Here is a 24,790-nt window from a genome sequence, read left to right on the forward strand (position 1 = left end):
AGCACATCCACCACAGATTATCTTCATAACTAGGTGAAGCTTTTCAAGCTCACTGGTATTGGCCCTTAACATGCACCCAGAGTGAGCATTGGAATCCACCTTCCCTGCTGGAACAAAAAGCTTGGGATGAAGTTGCTCAGTGCTATGATGCTGATTGTTTATTTTTACATTAATTCTTTGTTAATAATTTATCACAATACATAGAAAAAAAATTCAAGTTGTTTTTCATGTTGATGGAGATTGAAAATAGCTTCAGTTTCCCTTTCTTTCCATATGTCAACCAAAGCATTTGCCTATATCTGTGAGTGTCATTATTTTTGGCTATTCCAAGGCAGGGTGGAACCTGGGTGAAAGACATGTCACATCAGTCAACAATACATCCTTTTGTGAGGGGATGAGAGGTGGTGGTGCTACTTGATGGCAAAATACTTTTCCTGCTCCCCTTTCATTATCACAAGGAGAGAAACACTGTATTGTTCTTTATATTATGTGTGTATTCTCACCATTGCCGGTGAGAAAAACTAAGAATCCATGAGAGTAGACTGAAGATTAAACATATATATCTGGGTGTGTATGAATGAACACATGTACACATCTCTGTTTCTACATATAAAATCAAACATAGGCTTTTTCTTCTTTTAATATGAGCCTTGGGTCTTGTTCTTACTATAATGATAGCTTGATTAATTTACACTTGGCTAAAGCTCCTCTCAAGTTAGTGTGGCTTGAATGAGAGATGTTGTGCTTCAAAGTAGTTGTGCTTGGATAAACAGCAGAGAAGTTCAGTCATGTCTCATTACCAGCTCCAGAGCTGGCTGCATGGTTGTGCACTGGCTTTCTGCCACACTTCACTTAAGAGCCAACTAAAATCAAGAAACCATTTTCTCTTTGGAAATATCCCTTCCATGTAGTAATTTAGATTGTTCCTGCTGGAGGAAATAAGCAGAGAAAGGAAAGATTGCCACTGCTTGAGGAATTACTAGCATTCATCCAGCTTGCCTGATCACAGATTAAAAAACAATAACTGAGGAGAAAAGGAGAAGCAAAAATTTACTCTTTGATTTTTTTTTTTTTTGTTATATGGGCATACCAAGTTCTGTCAAATAAAGAAGTAAATATTTCAGAAGCAATGTCATGTTTTCATCCACACAAAAAAACACCAAAAACATCCATGGAGAAACAGTGCAAGAGAATGCATAAAATTAAGGGGAAGTCTTTAATTTCTTAGACACTGCAGATGGGCCGGCAATATCCAGGTGAAGAATGGTAAGAGAGAAATAAGTAATGGATATGGAGAAAATCTGTTTGAAATGAGAGACAGAGAAATATGAAAGGAGGTGAGTTAAAAAGGGAGAGAGACCTGAAGAGCTACTAGAGGGAATAAAGACATGCAGGAATAGTGTATGAAGTGACACTGACTTGGAGATGAAAAGGTGACTGCATTGGCAGAACACTGTTCCGGATGATCCCACAGGCCTACAGTGCTCTGTACACCTGTGGTGCTTGGTCATGGGATGGTTCCCAGCTTGGAAAGACTGACATTCTCCTACAGGTCTGAGAGCGTAACAGAGATATTGGGAAATGTGCTTGGTGAGATGGACTCCTATTCTTTCAGCTAATGCTCTGTGGTACACTGTTTATACCTGCACTGGTTAATAACACCAGGGTGCTGGATGAGGCAGCTCTGTGAGACTAATAAGCAGGGAAAACCACTCTTTTTGCCATCTGCCCTCTTTTTGACCCTGGAAAGTGAGTAGAGGTTTCTTCAGATATACTAAGGACAGACCTCTCAGATGAAGTGTACTGTTTTTACAGTTACTTTTCTGATTATAGTGGCCATGTTTTTCCTAAATCACTTGAAGATAAAGCAGCAATTTCCAAAAGAAATACAAAGAGAATGGTACCAAACCACTGTTTTCTAAATCAGTAGATATTCCAGTACTTTTTGTTTATTTGTTTTGTTAGTTATCTAGAGTACTTTTACTTCTTCAAACATTAGGAGGAGAAAATTGACAGTTTATTTCCAAAAGAAAAAAACCTCCTGTGTTTATTCAGAAAAGAGACTAGAATAACCACAGTAAGAAATTCTTAGTGCACTACCTCACATGAAAAGAAATTAAAAAGTAACACTGTTGAAGCAGCAATGTGCACCAAGTATAGATCTAAATACTTTTGTTTGTAAATGGTTGTTATTATTACCTATAAAAGGCCACGATGCTATGTAAACTCAAATTCACTAATACATCTTTTGCAGTGATTATTAATGTGAGGTTTCCACAGAAACGTGGGTTTCTTGGCTGTCTTTGCATAAGATTACTAGTTACACTACTGAGATAAGTCTTATCAGCTGCTGTTTCACAGCAATACTTCAACTTATGCCTGAATTTCATAGCAGAGAAAGTATATCAAATACATTTATCTTAGAATAAGTAAATACAGGCCAAAACAATAATATGTGTTTTCTTAAACATAGGTTTCTAGATGTGCAATTCAGTGTGTGGATAAACACACCCCACTGAATAGCTCAGCTGCTTTGTTCAGTTCCTGGTTTTCCTGGCAATAATAGAAAACCCCTCATCTGCCTCAGAGATAACAATTTGGTAATGCAGGCTGTACTGTAAAGTCACAAACAGCAACGTGAGAGTTAAGTAAAAATCTCTTCAGCAGAAACGTATGCAAGGACAGGACTGCTCTATGGGGAAATTGCTTATCCAGCTGATACTGGTTGTAGTCCAATACTGACTTAAATTTCCAGGTACTAGTAAAAGAAACTAGTTTTCAGACACTTTTTTGATGCATAGCTAGAGACTAAGTATATTGCTTGTTAGTTTTCGTGTTCTTTTTAAAAATTGCTCTATCATAGATCCTTAAAACTTTTTTGCACCTTTGCCTCAGTTTCAGCTTACATTAGATCCTGTGATCAGCTTTGGGTGCACTTTGATCGTGTACTATTTTTCTGGGACTCTGTTAATACCATTGTTAGCTGGTGTATAAATCCGCCTATAGTTATTTATTAATCTTCTCATTATACTGACTATGTTTCTGTGGTCTTTTTCAGTGTACCTTGAGGACAGTTTTGTCAAATCCGGAGTATTCAACGTGTCAGAACTTGTGAGGGTGTCAAGGAGTAAGTTAACTTTTGTGTTTGTTTCCAAAGCCTGCTACAATCAAGTGAAGGTTTCTTTCTTGAACTTCTTTCTCCACAAGACGTAAGAGGAATAGGAAATGCCTATAACCATGCACAATTTTGTTATATTTTACCACAGTATTACAATCCATCTTGCACATGATTGTAATAAAAAAATAGGTCTTCTCTCTCTTTGATTTTTAAAGATGGAATCAATTTGTTATATCTCCCTCTGCACACCTAATGGTCCGATGTTTCAATAAAATTACCATATGTAGCAAAACCTTCTATTGTTAGACTTAACAGTTTTTTAAGGATGCCCTACACATCCTTGGGTATTTCTAAAAGATTGGATTCTTATTTTAGTTTTTTTTTAATTTGTAGCTCTTAAAATAAAAATCACAGTGTGGATATAAAGGATGATCAGCAATCTAATAAATATTTATGTTTCTTTTAGTTTTAGCATTGGCTGTAACTGAATTTCTGATTACATTGTCTTGTTTTGCCATCAGAGATATTAGACACATGAACATGTAAAAACCTTCATAAATATTAAATATAAAAGTACAGGTGAAGCTTCAACTGCAGAATAAAAAAACCAAAAATATAAGATCTCTTTTGTTGACATCTAGCAGTTGTTATAACAGTCCAGCATAAAACATGTCCACATTTTCATTTTGCATTGCTTCCTGACCCTTTCTTTTCTCCCTTTACTATCAACCCTGTTAAAGTATTTCTCTCAATACTTCATTAGGAAGTAAAGAAGAATAGCTGAAAGTTATGCTTAGAAGTGTCCACAGTGGTGATACAACATTGCAAAGACTGAATGGTCCAGAAAAATCACTTTTCTGGTGAAGTAAGCACAAAGTCAGAGGTTTCTAAAATTTCTAAAATGTCTGTCCATATTTTGCACAGGTGTTAACTCATGCAGGGTTAGGGTGCTTGAGGAATTTAATTAACTTTCTGAGGCTTCAGATGCATGGGTTATTTAATTTTCTGTGGTCAGAAATGAATATTCAACAACTAAAATTTTGTTAAAGCCTTCAGCAAAATAGTGAGCATTGCAATCCTGCAGTGCTAAGACATATCCTTTTTTGTGCCTGCTGAAGATATGGTTTTCCTGTTATAGAAGGCTGAGGATGTGTGAATTGTAGCTTTCTTTTTGTTGTCAGATGGTTAAGTACATTTTAAAGTATAAGGCCATTCAGGTTAAAAAAACCCCCAATATTGTAATTATGCTATGAAACTGTGCATTATGGAGCTGTTATGCATTATATACTTCTAATAATAAGCATTAAAAGATGTGGTTTCTGTGGGATTTCTTTCCATGCATTTGTTTAACCTCAAGCCGCAACAGAGTTGTACTTAAACTGTCAGGAAAAATGCAAACCTTCAAATACATTACACAACGTGTAATTATTCTTTTAAGTGCCAAAGGTAGTTAAAATGCACAATGCACAGACAATGAATAAAGGTAAATACACCACAATATGTAATACATAATTTATTCTTGAATTACCAGAGTCTGTATGGTACACAGACCCTATCAGGAGGTGAAGGTAACACTGACTGTATGTATTTGCGTGTAGGTGTACATATGCAAAGCAGAACCTGTGGCACTGGGTGAAAGAAAAAGAAGGCAGAAAACCAGGCTGTCAACACAGCAGGTTATTTTTAATACAGCAGAGTTAACATCAGGGAAAAGGAATTAGTGTGTCTCTGAGTTTCTTCTTTCCATTTTTTCATTTCTTTAATAATAATACTAGCTGTCCTCATAAACCTGGCCTCATTAACTATAGTGCTTGAGGTTTGTATTATCTTTTCCATATTGGTGACTCCATGCTATCTCTTATAAAATAAATGTATTCTATCTGCCTAACTGCTAAGTACTACAGAAGACAATTCCCTTTTTAAATACGTAATCATTGGTGCAACTGATTGTCTGTACTTGGTTTCCACAAGAGGCAGAAAATTAGGGACATGTAGTAACATCCTGATATTTTTCCAAGTGTTAGAAAAGATAGCTAAAAAGATAGATTATCTCTGACTTCTTATGATAATGTGTTTTACAGCACCAATAACCCAAGGAAGTGGAGTAAACTTCCCAATTGGAGAGCTTCCGAGCCAGCCATATTACCATGATATGAATTCGGGTGTAAATCTACAGAGGTCCCTGTCCTCTCCACCAAGCAGGTAAAAACTTGAAATAAGTACGAATGTGAACCATGTTTAATAGTGTAGGACAAGCAATCACAAATCCTGTCAACAGTCAACTGCTTTGTTAATTTCCTCTGATTTTGTGAGGCTAGCTACGTGTGTATATTGCCATAATCTCTGTACAGAATTGTAAACTATAAATTGTCATTTGAAATGTTGTCATTATTGCCTGTCATCTTGCAGGATATTGAAGATGGTGTAACTTTTTTCAGGGTTTGAAGTGCCCACTAAATCATCTTGCCAGGAGGACAGCTACACATCCCAAAAGTGTTGCTGAGCTGCAGGAAGGTCTAGCACTTGGGAACATGCTGGCAGGGCTCAGAGTGGTTGCGGGCAGAAGGGCTGTCTTTCAGGGCTCCCTCTTGGACCTCTGTCTTGCAAGATATGTTTGGACAGATACCATTTGCCTAGAAAAGGTGTAAGGACAGGTATATAAAGACAAGGTGTTTCCATCTATAATAGCCCAGCTCATGCAACCGTGTTTCATGCCCCGCTTTTTTAGGCAGCATTCCCCAACAGAGTGGAAAGAAGGAGGAGCGCGTGAGATAGTTACCGGTTAATTTTTTCTCAAGAGCCTCCCTTTAACTGCTACAGGCGATTTAATCTGAGGGACTGACTTTCTCCTTGTTCAGGATGCTCCCTGCTCCCATCTCTGAGAAAAAGATCTGTTTCCTCCCTTGGGAGCAGCTGGTAGGCACATGCATATAGCTGTGCCTTGCTGTGCCCTCCTCCTGACTCGAGGATCATGTACTGTCTGTCAGACCCTTGGGGCCCTGTGGTTTTCTGAAACTGTCTGCTATACCATGAAATTACAAGCACTATAAGAGCTGTCATTGTCCCACATTTCTGCACCCAGTCAGTCAGTCAGGAAGTGTCTGCACAGTGGGACAGGATTTAATAGGACTAACAGGGAGCTGAGGTATTCTTCCACCAGCACTTGATTCTTCTGAGTTATTTTGCTCATGTTCCCATATTCCATTCCATTATATTTTCAACTTGGCAGTTTACCAAATACATTTTAGAAACTGATGAATTAATTAGAATAGATGGATTAATTATCATAGTGTAGCAATAGCAGTTATAGTAGCAATAGCAGTTGTAGAAATAGTAGTAGTAGGAGTAATAATAAATAATAATAAAAATAAAAAATTAATAAAAATAGTACCACACCATTAAAACCTTATTCTTGCTTTCTTTGGCAGTCAGTATAACAGCTTCAGTATATATTGTTATGAAGAAACTTCGCTTTCCTCCACTGTATTGAAGTTCTTCCTCATTTTATATGGCGTGACTTGAAGTATAGGCCTTTTGTTGTTTTAATTAAATTAGTCAAAAATGAAAAGTATTTGTTTCAGACTAGCCCTCTTTGAAAAGCTTGGAAGTTTGACCTGATGAAATACAGTAAAGTATATTTTTTCCTCATTAACACAATCACAAAAGTTCCTGTTCTACCTTGGCCTTACTGGTAACACTTTCCAGTGACTTGCTTCACTTCAGGATTCCTGTATAGAGTTTAGTACCTTCATGACACAATCTGTCTTTGGTAGGCTACAGGAACTGGTTTATTGGTTGTTCCATGAAATGCTGCAGACTGCTATATTACCCATTCATGTCATCTTTGAAATATTTAGTCATGTGAATAACACAAATGCATACCTGGATCATGTATTATTACCATTGCCTGTGCAAGTTAATATAAATTATAATATCCAGGTTTTTGTTTTGTTTTGTTTTGTTTTGTTTTGTTTTGTTTTGTTTTGTTTTGTTTTTTTTGGCTTTGGTAGTCTGAATTATTCTCTGAAATATTTGTAGAGATCCAGACAGTTTATATACCACTACTAGGTGAATATTATATTGACTCAGAAATCTCACAATTCTTCAACAGCAAAAGACCCAAAACTATCTCTATAGATGAAAATATGGAGCCAAGCCCCACAGGAGACTTCTATCCTTCTCCAAATTCACCAGCTGCAGGAAGTAGGACATGGCATGAAAGAGATCAAGGTGAGTAGCATGGAATTATTTTACCTTGAATTATGCTCAAATATAGCCAATTCATTGCTGCAGTGAATCACTGCCATTTCATTGCTGCAATAAAATGATGACTTTTTAGAATAATCTTTTTTTCTGTGTGGTGTATGTATTTGCTGGTTTTGTAAATGTATTTAAAACCAGCAGGATATTGTATAAACGACCACCATAAACAATACCATTATTATTTATAATACATTAAAAAAAATCTTTTCTATCTAGTGACAGACATATTGTTTGAAAAGACGTGACAAATGAGGTGCTTGATATGCTTGTCTGTTCTGTGATCATCCCAGTAGACTTTGGAGTCCAGTGCTTTCAGAAATCAAAATATCTCCTTAGTATGATTACTAAGACATAAGATTACACCATTTCTGTATTACTATGGCATGGACATTTAGTCTCTACCATGTGATTCAGAATAGATCCAATAGGTTCTTTCTGAAGATCCCACATGTAGCTCTGTGGGTCTCTATCTGAGGGGATTGGTAATTGGTGGTGTGTTCTGGGTTATCCAAAGCAACAAACATGCTTACATGGAGAAGAAAGTTGTGGCTGCCAAAAGCATGAAATTAACTGTCATAACTTTCATGTTTTCTTGATGCTTTATAAACCCAGGTGCCAGTGCAGTCTTTCCCCTCCCCTTTGTTATGTCAGAATGTGTTTAAACTCATATATTTGAACAGTGTTGGTTAATGGATGCTGTGCCTGAGGTACTGCAGCTGTCTGGAGAGACTGTGACATGTAAAGCGTATATGTAAAAGAGAAATAGAGAAAAAGACATGCATTTCCTTCCTTTGTGAATCTTTCAGTATTTGTCCTCAGTTTTCACATCCACTGCTGATCATTGCTGTCAGTTCTTCAGCAACTGAGTGATCCTTTGGACTTACCTTGTTTTTATATAATTTTAAAGCTTCTTAAAAAAACCACAAAACAACAGCAAAAAAAAAACAACAAGCCCACCACTACTACCAACAGCAATAACAACAAAAAAACCACAAAAAACCAAAAAAACCACAAAACAACAGCAAAAAAAAAAACACCCACCACTACTACCAACAGCAACAACAACAAAAAACCACAAAAAACCAAAAAAACCCCAAAAAGCCCACAGCTCTTTTTTTTTTCCCTGCTAAGTTTCCTCTCTCATCTCCACGTGCAAGGAAACATCTGACTGGTATTTCTTTTAGTTGCCAAACTTTCACATTTCATTATAGTGGATCTCCTTTTAATCTGCTTTCGCCTACCTTCATATTTGTGTTCTTACTATTAAGCTGTTCTCACTCAGTGTTAACTAGTTTTTTCTAGTTTAACTAGTTCTTTTTCTTTTGTACTTAATTTTTTAGGGAGCCTCTCATACTTATTTTTGACTGTTTGAGGCATTACCACAGCTCTTTTTTTTCCCCCCCTGCTAAGTTTCCTCTCTCATCTCCACGTGCAAGGAAACATCTGACTGGTATTTCTTTTAGTTGCCAAACTTTCACATTTCATTATAGTGGATCTCCTTTTAATCTGCTTTCGCCTACCTTCATATTTGTGTTCTTACTATTAAGCTGTTCTCACTCAGTGTTAACTAGTTTTTTCTAGTTTAACTAGTTCTTTTTCTTTTGTACTTAATTTTTTAGGGAGCCTCTCATACTTATTTTTGACTGTTTGAGGCATTCACATTTGTATTTTTTAAAAAGAGGCTTGCCTGTGGTTTTGCATAACCTAACTTAAGAACAGTAAAAATAGGAGATCTGTCATCCAGAATCTTCGTCCTTATGCAAAATATTTTTCTCTGTGAATGCTACCTGTTTTGCCATTAAACTTTTTTACAATTTTCATGAAAGACTGGATCCTACCTCAAGTACATTTTTTATTTTCTAGATAAATTATTTTTTTATAGTTGTAGGGAAGACAGCTCATTCTCTTTCACGTATCCCCATTTGTGAAATGAAGTAGTTTTGTGCTACGGTGTGAGCTATAGGGGCTTCTGGGAAGTGCTCTGTCAAATAGACTCCTGAGTGCAAGTCCTGCAGACAGAGCCTTTCTCAGGTGATCTCTATAGTTCCCAAGTATCTCAACTGCGTTTTAAGTTTTGAATCATTCTGCTTGCAAATAATTATTTTTCATGAACACTGGATTTGTTTATGTTTGTATGAACTTCACATTACAGTTATCAGTAGTGAAAAATGTTATGATTTAAATTGCTTGAGTGTATTTACAATGAACCTTTACTTAGTTTCTGTGTCATTAGGTAGTTAGACTTCTGGAGTGAAAGAGCTTTTAAGATGCTACATAAAACAGGGAACTCCAATATGAGAAAGAAAGAATAAAGAAGATAGACTAAAATCAGTGTGTTTTACTTTTGCTTCCTGGAGTTCACATCCTTCCCTGAATGTCCTGTCCTCCAGCACTAATGGGCTTAGTGAAATTTTACCAGATCCCGTCAGAGAGATTGCCTTTAAGCCACTATTAGGGACTTTCTTATTTCTATTCTTAAGATGTTTTTCCATTCCTGCAGAGGCACAGATACTGCACTGTCCAGTGTAAAATCGTTGTACTGGGGGAAATAGAAGCCTTTTCCCCCTAAAAAGTTATGTTTGTCTCTGATCACTTACTGAGATTATCGTGCTGCTGCAGAAACACCATAAGTACTACCTGCAATGCCTACCCTTGGTGCCTGGGCTTAGTGGGAAGGCGTGTGGGGGAGCTCCTGGCATATTTGTTCTGCTGCTAGTTTGTTAGATGCTTGATATAATCTTCATGGCACTGATTTAATCTCTCTGGTGACCAGTGGTATGACCCAAAGGACTAACAGATTAGGTTAAATATTAGAAAAAGTTTATTCACACATATGATGTTTAGAACAGGCTCCTCAGGGAAGTGGACACAGCTCCAGTCTGACAGAATTCAAGAAGCATTTGGACAGTGCTCACATACACATGGTTCTTGGGGCTGCCCTGTGCAGAGCCAGGAGCAGGACTTTGCTGATCCTTTGTGGGTCCTTTCCAGCTCTGGATATTCTGTGATGATTCTATTACTTATGTGTATCTCTGTAAATGCTCCTTTCAGACACAGATGTTTTATCATGATATTGTATTTATGAAAACTTGTTTTCTGCTTCCATATGCCTCCAAACACAAAGATAATACAAATAAATTTTGGAGGTGGTTTCTATACCAGAGATCTCACTTGTGTTACTTCCTTTTTATCTATGTAAATCTGTGTGCTATATGAGGTTAGGGAGAAATGAAAAAGAAATAAGACTTTTGGGATCACATTTGTGTTTATCCAGTGTCAACAAGGAATGATCATGTAGTCACATCAGACACTGCTTCTTCAGGCAGTATCCACAGGTCATCAGCTCCAAAAATGCAAATCGTTTCACAGTACCCACAAATAAATATGTCTCTGGATATCATGTTTATGGGTAAATGGCTTCTCTAGCACTCTAATGCAATTTTAACTTTTCTAAGACAGACGACATCAGGAATAGTGTGGATACTAAAATATACCACTGTTTATTTCAGTTTCATTGTCTCAGTTTTGGACTTGACAGAGAGAGGTTTCTAAATTCTGAAATGAAATAGATTTAGTTTCTTCATCACCACATCTAAATGTAAAGTATTTTCATAAAATCTGAAATTACATAGTTTTGAAAGACTCTTTTATCATTATGGCTTTTCACATCTTTATTTAACTATTTCTAAAGTAACAGAAATGTCATGAGTGAGGTAGTTTGGAACTGGATAGTTGCAATAAATCAGTGATATCTGAAACATATTTGAATAAAATATTTAGAATTTTTCTGGGTGTCTGAGGGGCATTCTAACAATTTTGATAGAGAGAATGAGGCAGAAATTAATGGGCAACACAGAAATATGCTGAAATTAAAAGCAGGACAGAGGAGAAGTTTGCAGTAGGGTGAAACAGGTTAGATCAACCTTCCATTGCTTTGAAAAAAATATCATAGTTTAGTACATAAGAAGTCTTTAGAAGAAGAGTGATTTTTTTATACTCATGATAGGTTTTATAACTCCTGTGTGCAGGCATGCATCATGAGGGTCAGGGATATGATTACAGGAGTACTTGTGGTGTAACTAGGATGTAGCATTTGTGAAACTAAGAAAAAGAAATCTAGCCCAGTTACAGTAAAATATTGCTCATACCAAACTCTGCTTTCAGTTGTAAAACTCTAGACTGTCCTTTTGCTGTTAACTGTCTTCCTGTCATAGTACTTCCAAAAATGTTTTGATAAGATTTCCAGATGTTGTGCTTTATGGTCTGTTTTGGGGGAGCTGTCTCTTTGAAGTTGGGCAGAAATAAGCAGGCGTACCCTAAAAATAGTAACTTTATAGATGGCATACACTTGGTAAGAAACAAATCCACAAAGAGTTATGTTACCAATCTGATATAAAAATATAACCCCCCTCTAATTAACCCAAATTAACATGAAACATGTTTTAATTTTTTTATTAATTGAAGTTGGATTATTGATCCTTATAGAAGAAAATAAAATCTTATGAAACCATGATACTGTCCTGGACATTTGCTTCACTGGCTTGCAAAAAAGTTTGTGACTATTTTAAAAATACATGTAACCACAAGAGTATGTGTAACTGTTTCAAAAACAGATTTAAAAAAATACTGTGGAATGACAGTGTTGTTTTTTATTTTGGCCACATCCAGTCAATGTGGGAAGATTCTGTAGTTTTTGCCATTATTTTTTTCTATGTTGAAATACTAAAAATATGCTTCTATTTGTGTGATTTTTTGAAACAGATTTGAGGTTTTTTGGTAGCGCAAATAGGTGGGTTTATAACTGCAGAGATTTCTCCCAAGACTTTTGCCATTAGCCTTTCAAGTAACTAACTGTCCTCCAAAAATTCTACAACCCGAGAAAGGGAAAAGTCATCTATGAGAATTGTGCATTGCTTAGAAGTTGAGCCCTAACATGACAATTGGGATTTCAATTGCTGTGTCTTCTGTCAGATATTGTACAAGTTATTTTTTTCTCTCTTGTGTCTTGTTTCTTCCAGCTGGATGTCTGAATAACTTCAATAATGTCTGGATCATGTCTTAAATCTCCATCAATTAGAAATACATCTATGTCTAATAACTAATTTGCTGTAGATCTCTCCCAGTCTTCCTTTCTCCAGGTTGCTGCTACTGAATTCTTCACTATGTTTCCATATTAAACAAAATTTTAGGTTCCTGCACTAGTAAGATTTCGTGAGATAGGTATAAGTTTCTGCCTGAGTAAAAGTGATGAGTGTTTGAGCAATTTAGAAATTTTATGTAGTAGAGAAAAATATTCCCCTCACAATTTAGAAGAGGAAGTTACTAAAAATCTAAAATGTCTCCAGTGACTAGTGCAGTGGCTAAAGAATATTTAGGATTTAGTAGGCTAATTGCTGTTGGTGAACGTCTTGATTTACTAACTGGCAAGTAAATCAGATGCTTTTTTTCATAACTTTTAAGGAAACAGGAATATCAGAAAAGAGAAGTGTGCACATCTATGGCCTCCTTTCTGAAAGCTGGCTTAAGAAAATTCATTAACGTAATTGCAGACAATTTCTTTATTTTTTCTTGAGATCTGTTTTACTGTTATAGTGTTTCAACACTGTGTATGTTGGAAATAAATATAACTGTTTTCATCAATGCACACTGCTCATGACAAAAGTGGAGAGATTCATGTGGATTTCCATAGTAGTCAGGTGACTGGAAATACTGAATATCAATATACAATGAACTGAATTTTAATTTTACAGTTTCTTCATCATGTTCATTCTCTTACACCTCACCCACCTCTATCAACAGTCAAGAGCCAAGATGCCATCATTCCATTAAAACTGAAACAGCTGGACCACCTTCACCTGTTGCTTGGCCAGCATCTGTTGGACCCTTCACTTCTCAGGTCCCGACATCCTTTGCTGGACACTCCTCTTCTGGACACTTGTCCCCTTTTCCTTTCTCCCCATCCACTGGAAACTCCTTCCCCACTGGGGTTCTTCCTGATCATTGCTTCTTTCTTGGGTCTTCTTCTCATCAACTGTCGAGGATGGATGTTCTCATTTCTGAAGTGAGGGAACTAAAAGAGGAAGTATTTAATGTAGTTCAGGAGTTGAGAACAGTAACAGAGCACCTTGGCTTTTTGGTATCCTGTATTGGACAGGGTTCAGGATTTTTTCCAGCTCCTGATGCTCCTTCTGAGGGTTAATACTTTAGAAACAAACTCTCCATCTAACAGAATCCAGCTTGCAAAGGTTTACCTTGATGAATATCTGTTAAATGCCATTCTCAAAATCCTTCTTTGTCAAAGTACGTTTGAAAGCAATTTGTGTCTTGTTAGTAGCTTGTTGCTTCTACCTTTGTATATTTTATTATTTCAAAATACTCTTTAAACAATGTATAACACACACACATACATTTCATATCTGTGTATCTCTATATAATACGTATCATTTTATGTGTTTTCAACTAGTATGAGAGAATTATTTTCAGCACTGTAGTCGAATACTACCACTTGATAAATTTTCATAACTTCAGATTTGAAAAATGGGAGATACATTTCACCAAGACTAACTTCTTGAAGTGTATTTCCAGAGTAAATTCTTAGCCATGGCTTGTGTGAACCTGTTGGCTGCTGTGCCTCTGAAAATGGCATCATGGCAACAAGCAATAGCTTTAATGAGGAAGAGTTACCTGAAAGCCCTATTTGAGTTCTCCTTGTTCCTCATTGCAGAAAAAGATGCTGGCAGAGTTCAGTGCATGAACTTTGTCTAATTCTTGAAAATAATGTTAAATATTGGGATAGTTTAAACAAATCCAGGATCAATAGGGAATTTGTTTTCTTTTGTTTTCTATAAGTGGCAATTTTGCAAGGAAAGCTGCTGGTACCTGGAATAAGTCAAACATTATTTTTATAAAGATTAAAAACACTTAAAGCTTGAAAGGCACTAAGGATAGAAAAATAGGTGAAGAATCTCCAAATGCTTATTTAATGAAAATACAGGGAAATAAAAATACCATGAACAGGATGGCAAAAATGTTACCTTAGAATGAGTAAGTTGCTTGTGCATCAAGAAACTTGACATCCTGCATTATTGAGAGTGATGTTGAGTTTATGCTGTCTTCAAAAAACAAAGGAACAAAGATTATATCTGTTCTTCTGTATTTAAAAATCAATTTAGACACATTTACAACTTGTTCATAAGTATCGTCAAGTATTCAGAATAGCAGATGGGGAAGTTTTTCTTTTGGCCAGAGCAGGGACCTGACTTTTCCTTCAGCCCATGAACACTTTAAGTTTCCAACTGAGTGAAGAGTGTTTAGAAATATAAACAGAAAGACAAATATAGTTGGAGATGCAATAGGATGCCTACAAAAAAGGTTTGCTTTTTTTTTGCATTCCTGGAAATTACTGTTATTTGCTCAATAAAGTCACTGTAAAAAATCTCATTACAGATTCTTTGTCTTTTGTTTTGACAAATATATTGTGGAAAGACCTATTACTCAATGTTTCCTATGTGTGATTATTGAGGTGAATACACTCAAGGTCTCCATATTGATCAATGAAAGATATTAGTGCCAAAAGGAAATTTTTCTTGTATTTATGGCTGTTATCCTGTGATGAATTTTGTATCATGGCAACATCTTGTTATCTGGGTGGTAGACATTCTTTGATTGAAATGAGCGATAAAATGAATATCTTAATGGAAGATTTATCCCAGGAGCTATTATGTGTAATTTTCTCATTCCAATTTTGCTGAATGAGAGATTTAAGATTCAGTATTTTGAAACTGGTCATTTCTTTTTAGAACTTTAGGGTATGTGTAAGTCTGCATAATTTAATGTATTTGCTTATTGAAAGAAGAGGTTTTGAAATTTATTGGGCCCCTCTTTTCATTCATAGATTCTGTGTTTCTGTGTTTGTATATAGATATACTTGAAAAGGTACTTTTTTACTGCTTTCAAACAGCCTGTATCAAACTTGATCAAAGCTTGATTTCAGTTTGACTTAATGATTTTGTATCCATTCAAAACCATTCCCCAGATGGATCAACAATTAATGCCTCTTAAAATATTACTAACTGCTACCATTAGAAATTATAATAGTAATAAAAAGATTTAATAATCTGAGTTCTTCTAAATCAACAAATTCCCTCATATTATTTTATCTCAAATAGCTGTTTAATGTTATTGCATTAGAAAGTGGAAATACTTTTTTGACTTTGGAAGTTATGATTACAGTATTAATTTTGTTTTCTGGCCAAGGTCCTTGGAGTCTCAGTCTTAATGAAATGTTACAGCTGTACATTTTTTCCTGAAGTCCAGATGACTTTCTGTAGGATAACTTAATAAATGACTAAGATGTACTCCAAAGTCTTTGCAACATTTTTGGTTTTTTAGGAACATTTTTCTCATTCTTCACAATGCTCTTCTATCACAGCTGTATATATGAATCACACCTCTTAACAGTGATTCATAGCAGATGAAATGGCCCACTCTGTTTCTGAAGTGTAAAGATAAATAAAAAAGTACTCAAGTACCTGAAATACACTGGAGTTGTTTAAGGGTTTTTTATGGCAGTGGCTTTTTTAGTGATTCTATTTGTTCTGGCAACACAATATTTTTTTGGTCTTATGCCTTTTATCTCTATCTCCAAAGTCAGCCTCATTACTTGCAGTGCCTACTTCCATGTTTAATAGGTAGTCCCCCACTGAGCTCTGTGTTAGTCCCAAGTACTTCCCATACAACATGTGATGGGCTGTGGTACAGAAGTGGTCGGATGAACTGAGTCTGCAGCTGTAGGAAGATGTGAGACAGGAAAGGATGCAGGGGTGCAGCTGGTCCCTGTGGGTTCCTGATAGTGGGTGGAGACATTCTCACCTCCTTCCAACAGCAGCATCCCAGTTCCTAATGATCTCCATGATAGCATCTGCAGCTTGGGGGGGTCTCACAGCAGGACTGTGTTTCTGGTATGAGATGAGGTTGAGGAAAGGTGAGGAAGGCTGGCCAGCTTTATCTACAAGATTAATGCATGGGAAAAAAGGTATGTTTTCTCCTCACAGGAAAAAGTGCAGATATAGTAACATAGTCATGCTAATTATAAGCCCCTCCTGGGTGTTTTACTGTTACTTCCTGGTGAGAAGTGGTGAGGTGTGTTTAAAAAATGAGAATGAAGAATTGCTGCCCACAGCCTTTACAGGACAGTGTACCATAGTTTCAGCCTAATCTTGGTGGGAATAGCTGTAAATTTACATAGACATAACCTCTTCAGTATGGCTGTTAATTACCTATATATGATATTGTCAAACATCAGTTATGAGATTAGGTCTGTACGTCCTGTCCTATAGCTAGACATTTTTTGAAATTATTTTGGGATGGGGAAAGTTTTGTTGCCCACATATTCAATATTAATGGTTTGATCTGACCATCATAGCTTTGGTCATCCCCCATTTTATAGATACCTTTCTGTTAAAATTGAAAAAAAAAAATTGAAAAATTAATTTTTAGAAATGGGTATGCAGGTTTCCCAATTACTTTAGTTTAAATATCCATGCACTAGATTATACTTTCTGAAAGCTAGTGCATATAATTTTAACAGGAACTGTACTGAGTTGTTTTGCTTTCTGTGCATAAAAAGTAGGATAGTCAGCAATGCAATGGAAAATTTCAGTTGTCCAACTTTATACAGCTGGTCACAAACACCAGCAAAGAGTGTCCTACATTCATTCATACAGAGACTTGTCTGAGTTTTCCACCCTGCCTCCCTATATCCCTCCTTCCCTAGTATGCTGGGAGTTGTAAGGGCAGGTAGATAAAACCCTTCTGTCTCTTGTCTAGACCCCTTTCTGCTGAGGTAAAGAAAATCTTCAAGGTAAACACAGCCCACAGAATGTTACTGTTGGCAAAGGAGTACAGTATTCTGCGAGTTCATGTGGTTAAGGATGAGAAGAATGGCAGGTCTGCTCCATGTAAAGGGTTCTAACTTTTGTGTTTCGGTTGTCTGGAAGTTGTTGTATCGCTTTCTTCTTGTATGTATATTAATACTTACAGAACAAAGAAAAATAAACTAGTGTAATTTATTATATGACTAATGAAAAAATAAATACTTCAGTTGCTGTTGCAATTAATTTATTAATTTTACTGTAGCTTTTCTGAATTGCAGTATTGTTTTAGTGTTTTTCTTGACAGCTTACAATACTGAAAATGACATTAGTAGAAATTCTAGTCTAGTTTCTCTTAGATTTTTCAATACAAATCTCAAAAAATGATACATTGAAATGGTTTATCTGTTGTGAAATCGCATAATAGCACAACAGAGCATTTGATTTGCCTTGGGCATGTTCCTGATGGGAAAACAGGTATCACAGTCTGGTAGACTGGATCGTGTAATATCATAGGTGGTCTGTGAAAATAACATTGGCGCTAAGTAGGCTGATTTGAAAATGGGAGGTTATCAAGTCTTCATACACTGAAATATTCTAATCTAGTATAAAATTTTTGTATGTAAAATGGTTTTCCACACTTGATGTAGAAGTAAAAGTAAAACTGAGATCAGTTTTTAAAATGTGAAGTAAAACAGATCAGTCTTTTGAATGTGAAGTGAGCAGCTGTTTCCAAATCCTAACACTGGTCCTAAAGTACAAAACACTCTCAGCTGCTAAGCAGTATGCATGCAGCTGCATTACTCTTTTGTTTCTAACAAAAGTGAGTACAAAGGCCTTCACCTTGAGAATTGTTAAAACATGTTTCAGAAATCCATAGCATGGAATTGATCATGACTTGTTCTGCTTTATTTTGTTGATTTTTCATTCTGGAGAACCTCAATTACCAGAATTTTTCATGGAAGTAAATAAATTTTTAGGAGGCCTTATCTCTAGTCCAAGATAACACTTGCACTGAAGTGGAATGAGACACCAACAAGTCAAGGATTAGGGCACAGATTTGTAAAAGGGATGAGCTAGTTGCAGAGACTGGTTTCTGTCTGATATGGAACAAGTACTCTAAGCCACTCTTTCTATGTTACAAACATCAAGTATCTCAGACACCCAGCTGTTCCGGCACATCTCTCTTTCTTTAGTATTTATTCACATATCCATATAAAAATGTGTCCCCACTGCTCTTCTTCCTTTGTGGAGAAGAAAAATGAATTAAAATGTTCTGATTTTCATGCTTCTTAGTTTTCATCCAGCCACAGTGCCAAGTCTTTAGGGCAGATATAAGAATGCCTTTTTTCAGTAAGGGAGAGGTGGTTGTCAGTCACTCAGCTGTCAGTATTCAGTGTTAGGTGCCTTATTAAAATGCACAGTTGAGAAATACATAATGCTTAAAATGTTAAAGGACATCCTACTGACCTATCAGAAAACTGGTGATGCTGGTTCTGCCTGTGCAAAGTGGCTTTGCTCTTTCTTCACCTGTGCAGGTGTAAAGCAAAACAAATTCTCCTGAACATGGTGGGATTCCTTGTCATCACACAGACATCCAAAGTGAATTCAAAATTGTACTGAATTTTTCACTTGCTTCACGCAAGAGTATCTATCAGATGAGGTGAATACTGGCTGTGATGTAAGTAGTGTATATTGCCGCCAGAAATCATTCATCAAGTACTGCCTCTGGAAAAGAGCAGTTAATTTAAAACTGTAGCATGGAAGTATGTCCCTTACAGCTTGACAGTGGTGCTTTTTACTCCATAGTTTTTTGTCCTTCATGATGGTGATAAATACTGTAAGCTGAGTATGGGTTTATCTTACGTCCTCTGGAGTGATGCTACACTAGTGAGTTGTAAATAAATCTTTACAGATTGTTGTTTGCAAGAGGGTACCTTGTAAAGAAAGGCTTGTGAAACCAAGCCGTAGAAAATATATTAATAAGAAGATTTCTAGAATTAAAAGATTGAAAAATATTTATTATTTGTTTATGGAATCTTCTAGCTTGTCTCATAAACATCTCTCATAAGTAAGAAGGAGGAGCTGCTATGCTGTGGTGGTGATCAAGAAAGCAAGTCAGGTGTCCAGAAATAGGCAGGTGGATGTTTAAACTTGCCCTGGGTCACGGTTCAATTCCAGCTGAGTTCTCCTTACAGGTGGCTTGCCAAGTGTTGTGCCAAGATGACATTCATCCAGAAACTGCCTGAATGGCAAGCTGCTTTAGACTCAGGAAGAGGGTCTTTGCTTTGATGAGGAAATTGCAAAAATTCATGTCTCATTAGTGTTTCCTAAGGTTCTTTGGAAGTGAACAACAGTCTAATTAAAGGCTGATGTAAACATGTTTCTGCACTTTCCCTGCAGCATTTTATCACATTAGAATTGATCAAAATTGTTGCCTTGGGCTGTCTTGAGCAGCTATACATCTGGAGCACCATTTGTGCAAGCTGCTGATGAACAGGCTACATATGCTATGTTTCACAGCAGCTCTTCTGCCTTCCTACGTAGGCAGATTTACCTTGTTGGAAGATGAGATGTTCTAACTATTTTTATTTGCATAATCCCTTTTTACTTTGATGTAATGCTTTAGAATGTATAACATGCTACCTGTTTGGTTGCCTGTGTGCTGTATCTCCAAATATGAGAATACAAACAATCGTGATTTGAAATGAGAATTTCACATTTGAAGAACATTCCCAGCAGGACAGGACACTGTGTCTGATTAATTTTGACCTTAAAATGCCTTTGTCCGAGTGCTTTTGACATCTTTCTGCTTTTCATCTATATTTCAGATATTTTCTCCTGAAGTCTGTTTTGTTTTCATTCTCAAAGTAATAAGGATTGGAATCCCTTCCTGAAGCTTAAAAACACATAAATAATTTTCCAGCAGCATTGTTGAAGATATGAACTTTTCAGGGTATTCAGGCACTCATCAGACATAGTAGTCAGGATCAAAGTGGAGGGTGGGAATTGCAGGGGATGTGGAGGGTCACAGGCAGGATCTGCTCTGGGTCTAGTGCCGGTGCCTGTGCAGGGCTGGACAGCAGGATAGGGCAGGGTAAAGAAGTGGACTCTCAATTTCATGCTCTAAGTTCAGTTCAGAAAACACTGGTCCAATTTGGTCTCGATAAGACATTCACATTTTCCAGGCCTGTCTTAGCAGAATAGAGTGTGCCAATATTAAAAGGGTCAAAAATAATTTAAAAAATAACATGGTCCATGTAAGAAAGTAAACTGCAATATGGCCCTTGTCCAGTAAAGTGCTTAAGTAGTTACCTCTGCTTTGAACATGAGTTAGTCCATTGATTTGAAATGGAACCAATTACAATATTGATATCTGTTCTATATTTATATTGTAATTATATTTGAAATAATTTGGTGCAAAGACCAACAAATATTGATCAATTAATGTAAACTTGCAGAAAAATCCAGTATTTTTGCTCTGGGGAATTTCAGTAAACTTGGTAGAAATCATACGTTTGTCCCTACCAGTGTGTTATCTTCACATAGTGAGCTCTAAATAAATGTTTTTATTGGTAGGGAAACTCAAAGGAAGACGTGACAAGACCATCTTTGAGACATGGGAAATATGAAAATAGTATGGTTTTGGGAAGAGTAAAGAATAAGTTTTGAAGTAATAAAGTAATAAATACCATATACCATATACCATACACTGTCATGTGTATGGCAATTACCTTACACACCTGAGTGTAGGTGTTCCATTAAGACATGCAATAAAAATTAAGTGTCTGTTGAAGGAACAGATGATTTGGTGATGTTCTGGGAAGCGGAGGAGTGTCTAGGGAAGTTCTAAAGACATACATTTCTTAACTATTTGGCTTGTCTGGTATGAAAAAAAGTAGTTTCAGTTTTGCAGGACAAGGACCTGTTAGGACATTATTTTTAATTCTTAAACTTGAAAGCAGTAATTTAAAATTATTTTATTCACTGTAAGGGATTTAGATTCTCATATGATATATCTGCAAGAACAGCAAAAATAAATATCTTCAGTATATAAAATTATGTGTCCTGAGGCAGGCTCCTAAGCTAATATTACTGTTACATTGTTTTTTTGTTGTAGATATGTCTTCTCCTACAATGAAGAAACCTGAAAAGCCTTTGTTTAGTCCTACTTCTCCCCAGGATTCTTCATCAAGACTGAGCACTTTTCCCCAGCATCACCACCCAGGAATCCCAGGAGTTGCACACAGTGGTGAGGGTTATGGAGGAGGAAATAAAAACCTCCCTGTTCATTTGCTTTGTTCTCCTTTCCTATAATCAGATTGTGATGCATTTTTGCAGTCTTTCTTAAATACCTAATCCAATTTATAATACTGGTGAAAATAAAAATGGAAAAGGTTAGGATATTCTTGCAAGAGTGTTCATTTAGCTATTCAGGTAATCTGACTGCTGGAAGTCACTAAAAAGGATTTAGGATTAACCAGTAAATAAAATAAACTGTACAATGCACAAAGAAACTGACAGAGGAAAAATCCTCCCTTTATTTCATCCTTTCACCTAAATCCCTTTTTTGTTATTGTTGCTATGACTATATTGTATTTAAATACCAGAATAGGCACAAGAATACACAAGAGAAGTCACAACCATGTTCACTATGTGACACAATGAAATAAGTACCAGTGTTTCTTTTGAATGCTGAGTCTAAAGAGTCCTGATTAAGTATTTTCCAACACCTGTTTTCTGAAATAATTAGTAAATCCATAGCAAAAATTCACTTGAAGTAAGGATGGAATGTGTGAAATGTGACAGAATGCGTATTGTCTTGAGGGTTTATCAGTAATGACAGGGTAATTCCAGCATCATGGACTGTTTAATTTTATAGGTGAGACTGACTCTGGTTTTCAGATGAGAGCACAGTCCTCAGGAGTGTCCCTTCAACATCTCATCATGTCTCCTTGACATAAATTACATATAAAAGTTTTAATTTCTTGAGCAGAGCTGAGTGACTAGAGTAAAGCAGATTTGAAAACTTTGTTTTTTTTCCTTCACATGCAGTTTTTCTTTGAGAAGTTTCTGTTTTATTTTTCCTCCATGGTTTGAAGTGACTCCCTTTAAATTCATGTATAAAGACTATTTTCCCCTTAATATCAACTTATTTTTTATTATGAAATGGTCCTGGACTCATTCTGGTTGCTCTGAGGTTTTCACTACCAGCAAATATTCAAGCATATAGAGATGATGGGTGAAATGGAAGGGACAAATTTCTCTTAATTTGTATTTGTTTTGCATAGCTCTGACATGCCAATGCAGTCATTAGTATTTTTTAACTGAACTTGGTGGGGCTGTCAGTAAAATGAACCTGCTAAAAAAAACCAACAAAACCAAAAACCCCCAAAAAACCCAATCAACCCAAAAAAACCCCCAAAAACACTTATGAATATACCTTTATATTAAATTAAGAATATAGTTTTATAATATACCTGCTTGAGTGACAATCATAACCTATCTTGTGGGTGAATTATTTAATTGCTGGGAAACTCCATTTTAATCTTTGTAGCCTGTTCCATTATGCCAATAAGCAATGCCTAAAAATATAGGAAGTCCTTAAAAAATTAAGCTGGAGAAACCCAGAGATGTGAAAGGTGTTCCAGAAGAGCAATGTTGATGTGCTTGTGCTGATGCAGTAGAGAACCATTGAACAGTGTAGAAATGACCTTGCTTTACAGACCTGATTTTGTATTTTTCCACTAGTGAAAATGGCAACTCCCTGTCTCTTCTCCATTTCCATTGAATTAGGTACCTCTTGTTGTAATACACCAAGTGTGTGCTCTCTAGGTGTGCAGTAAGGGCAGAAAGTGTGTGCTTGTGCAGTGTGACAGAAGAAAGCTCTACACTTCCAGACTGACAACTGGGCACCAAAAGACAAGCTGTACCTTCCTTGCACTGTGGAAACATTGTTAGTTTAGACACCGCACACAGTGTTTAGGCAGAAAATTCTGTTTGTAGGGGCTGGAAATAAAGAGAATGAAAAGAATAAAAATGTGTAGGGTAGATAATTTTTTTATTAGTCAAAGACAATTTTATTGGGCGGATTGGTTTCTGAGGGACTGAAGTTGAATGTTCATTAACATTTTCATAAAGGTCAGCAACTATTTGTGGCAGTATTAGTGGGTAGATATTGCCCTGTCCCCAAATGAGGCAGGTAGATTGCAATGCAGTGAGGAGTCCCCGTTTCTTGGGGCTTGGTGATTTTCCTCAGTGTTGCAGTAGAGAACCATTGAACAGTGTAGAAATGACCTTGCTTTACAGACCTGATTTTGTATTTTTCCACTAGTGAAAATGGCAACTCCCTGTCTCTTCTCCATTTCCATTGAATTAGGTACCTCTTGTTGTAATACACCAAGTGTGTGCTCTCTAGGTGTGCAGTAAGGGCAGAAAGTGTGTGCTTGTGCAGTGTGACAGAAGAAAGCTCTACACTTTCAGACTGACAACTGGGCACCAAAAGACAAGCTGTACCTTCCTTGCACTGTGGAAACATTGTTAGTTTAGACACCGCACACAGTGTTTAGGCAGAAAATTCTATGTTTGTAGGGGCTGGAATTGAAGAGAATGAAAAGAATAAAAATGTGTAGGGTAGATAATTTTTTTATTAGTCAGAGACAATTTTATTGGGCGGATTGGTTTCTGAGGGACTGAAGTTGAATGTTCATTAACATTTTCATAAAGGTCAGCAACTATTTGTGGCAGTATTAGTGGGTAGATATTGCCCTGTCCCCAAATGAGGCAGGTAGATTGCAATGCAGTGAGGAGTCCCCGTTTCTTGGGGCTTGGTGATTTTCCTCAGTGTTGAAGTGCTGTAAATAAAAGTGGGGGATTTATTTAGTATTTGGTTTGATTTTCTCCAGGGCTCCAGATGGGAAAACTGGGTAATTGGAATATCTTTTATGCTTAAGAATGACTCCTGTTTAAAAAAAAAAAGAAAAGACTATGATGGCATAACCCACAAAATCAAAACAAGATGCACTATTTATGAATTTGAAGCAGATGCACTTTTCATTTCCTGAGATAATGTGAGGGCAGTACCTGTAAGTTTTTGTGTAAAAATACCATTAAGCAGAAGTGCAATACATTGATTTATAACTGACTTTTTATTTTTTTTTTTGCTGTAACACAGAGGTGAAGAATTTTAGAAGAAACAAGATGCAAAGTAATTTTAATTTTATTTTATCTTCTCCAGTCATCTCAACTAGAACTCCACCTCCACCTTCACCACTGCCATTTCCAGCACAAGCTATTCTCCCTCCTGCCCCATCTAGCTACTTCTCTCATCCAACGATCCGATATCCTCCTCACCTGAATCCTCAGGATACTCTGAAGAACTATGTACCTTCTTATGACCCGTCCAGCCCCCAGACTAGCCAGGTACTGTAAAATTATATGAATCCTCCAAAACGAGTCCTGTGAGGAATATGTGTCTTCTAAGACATCTAAACTGGTGCCTGGCCAGTTCTGGTCTTAGAGAAATCTGGAGCTGCTA

General features: G+C 36.5%; 1 protein-coding gene across 9 annotated transcripts in view; it reads left to right on the forward strand.

Annotated features, from left to right (window-relative positions):
* Nucleotides 1-24,790, forward strand: part of NFIB (nuclear factor I B) — a 171,491-nt gene that overhangs the window by 106,416 nt on the left and 40,285 nt on the right. For all 9 annotated transcript variants that reach the window (XR_005629925.1, XM_039729918.1, XM_039729919.1 and 6 more), the window contains exons 4-8: nt 3,059-3,127; nt 5,200-5,320; nt 7,230-7,348; nt 21,374-21,505; nt 24,491-24,675. Coding sequence is in view for 8 of the 9 variants with exons in the window: in XM_039729918.1 (XP_039585852.1) it covers nt 3,059-3,127; nt 5,200-5,320; nt 7,230-7,348; nt 21,374-21,505; nt 24,491-24,675 (626 nt within the window). In the remaining variant the exon portion in view is untranslated. The remainder of the gene's footprint in view (nt 1-3,058; nt 3,128-5,199; nt 5,321-7,229; nt 7,349-21,373; nt 21,506-24,490; nt 24,676-24,790) is intronic.

Source organism: Passer montanus, unplaced genomic scaffold (genome assembly GCF_014805655.1).
Source record: "Passer montanus isolate IOZ18808 unplaced genomic scaffold, ASM1480565v1 scaffold7, whole genome shotgun sequence".
Classification (NCBI taxonomy): domain Eukaryota; kingdom Metazoa; phylum Chordata; class Aves; order Passeriformes; family Passeridae; genus Passer; species Passer montanus.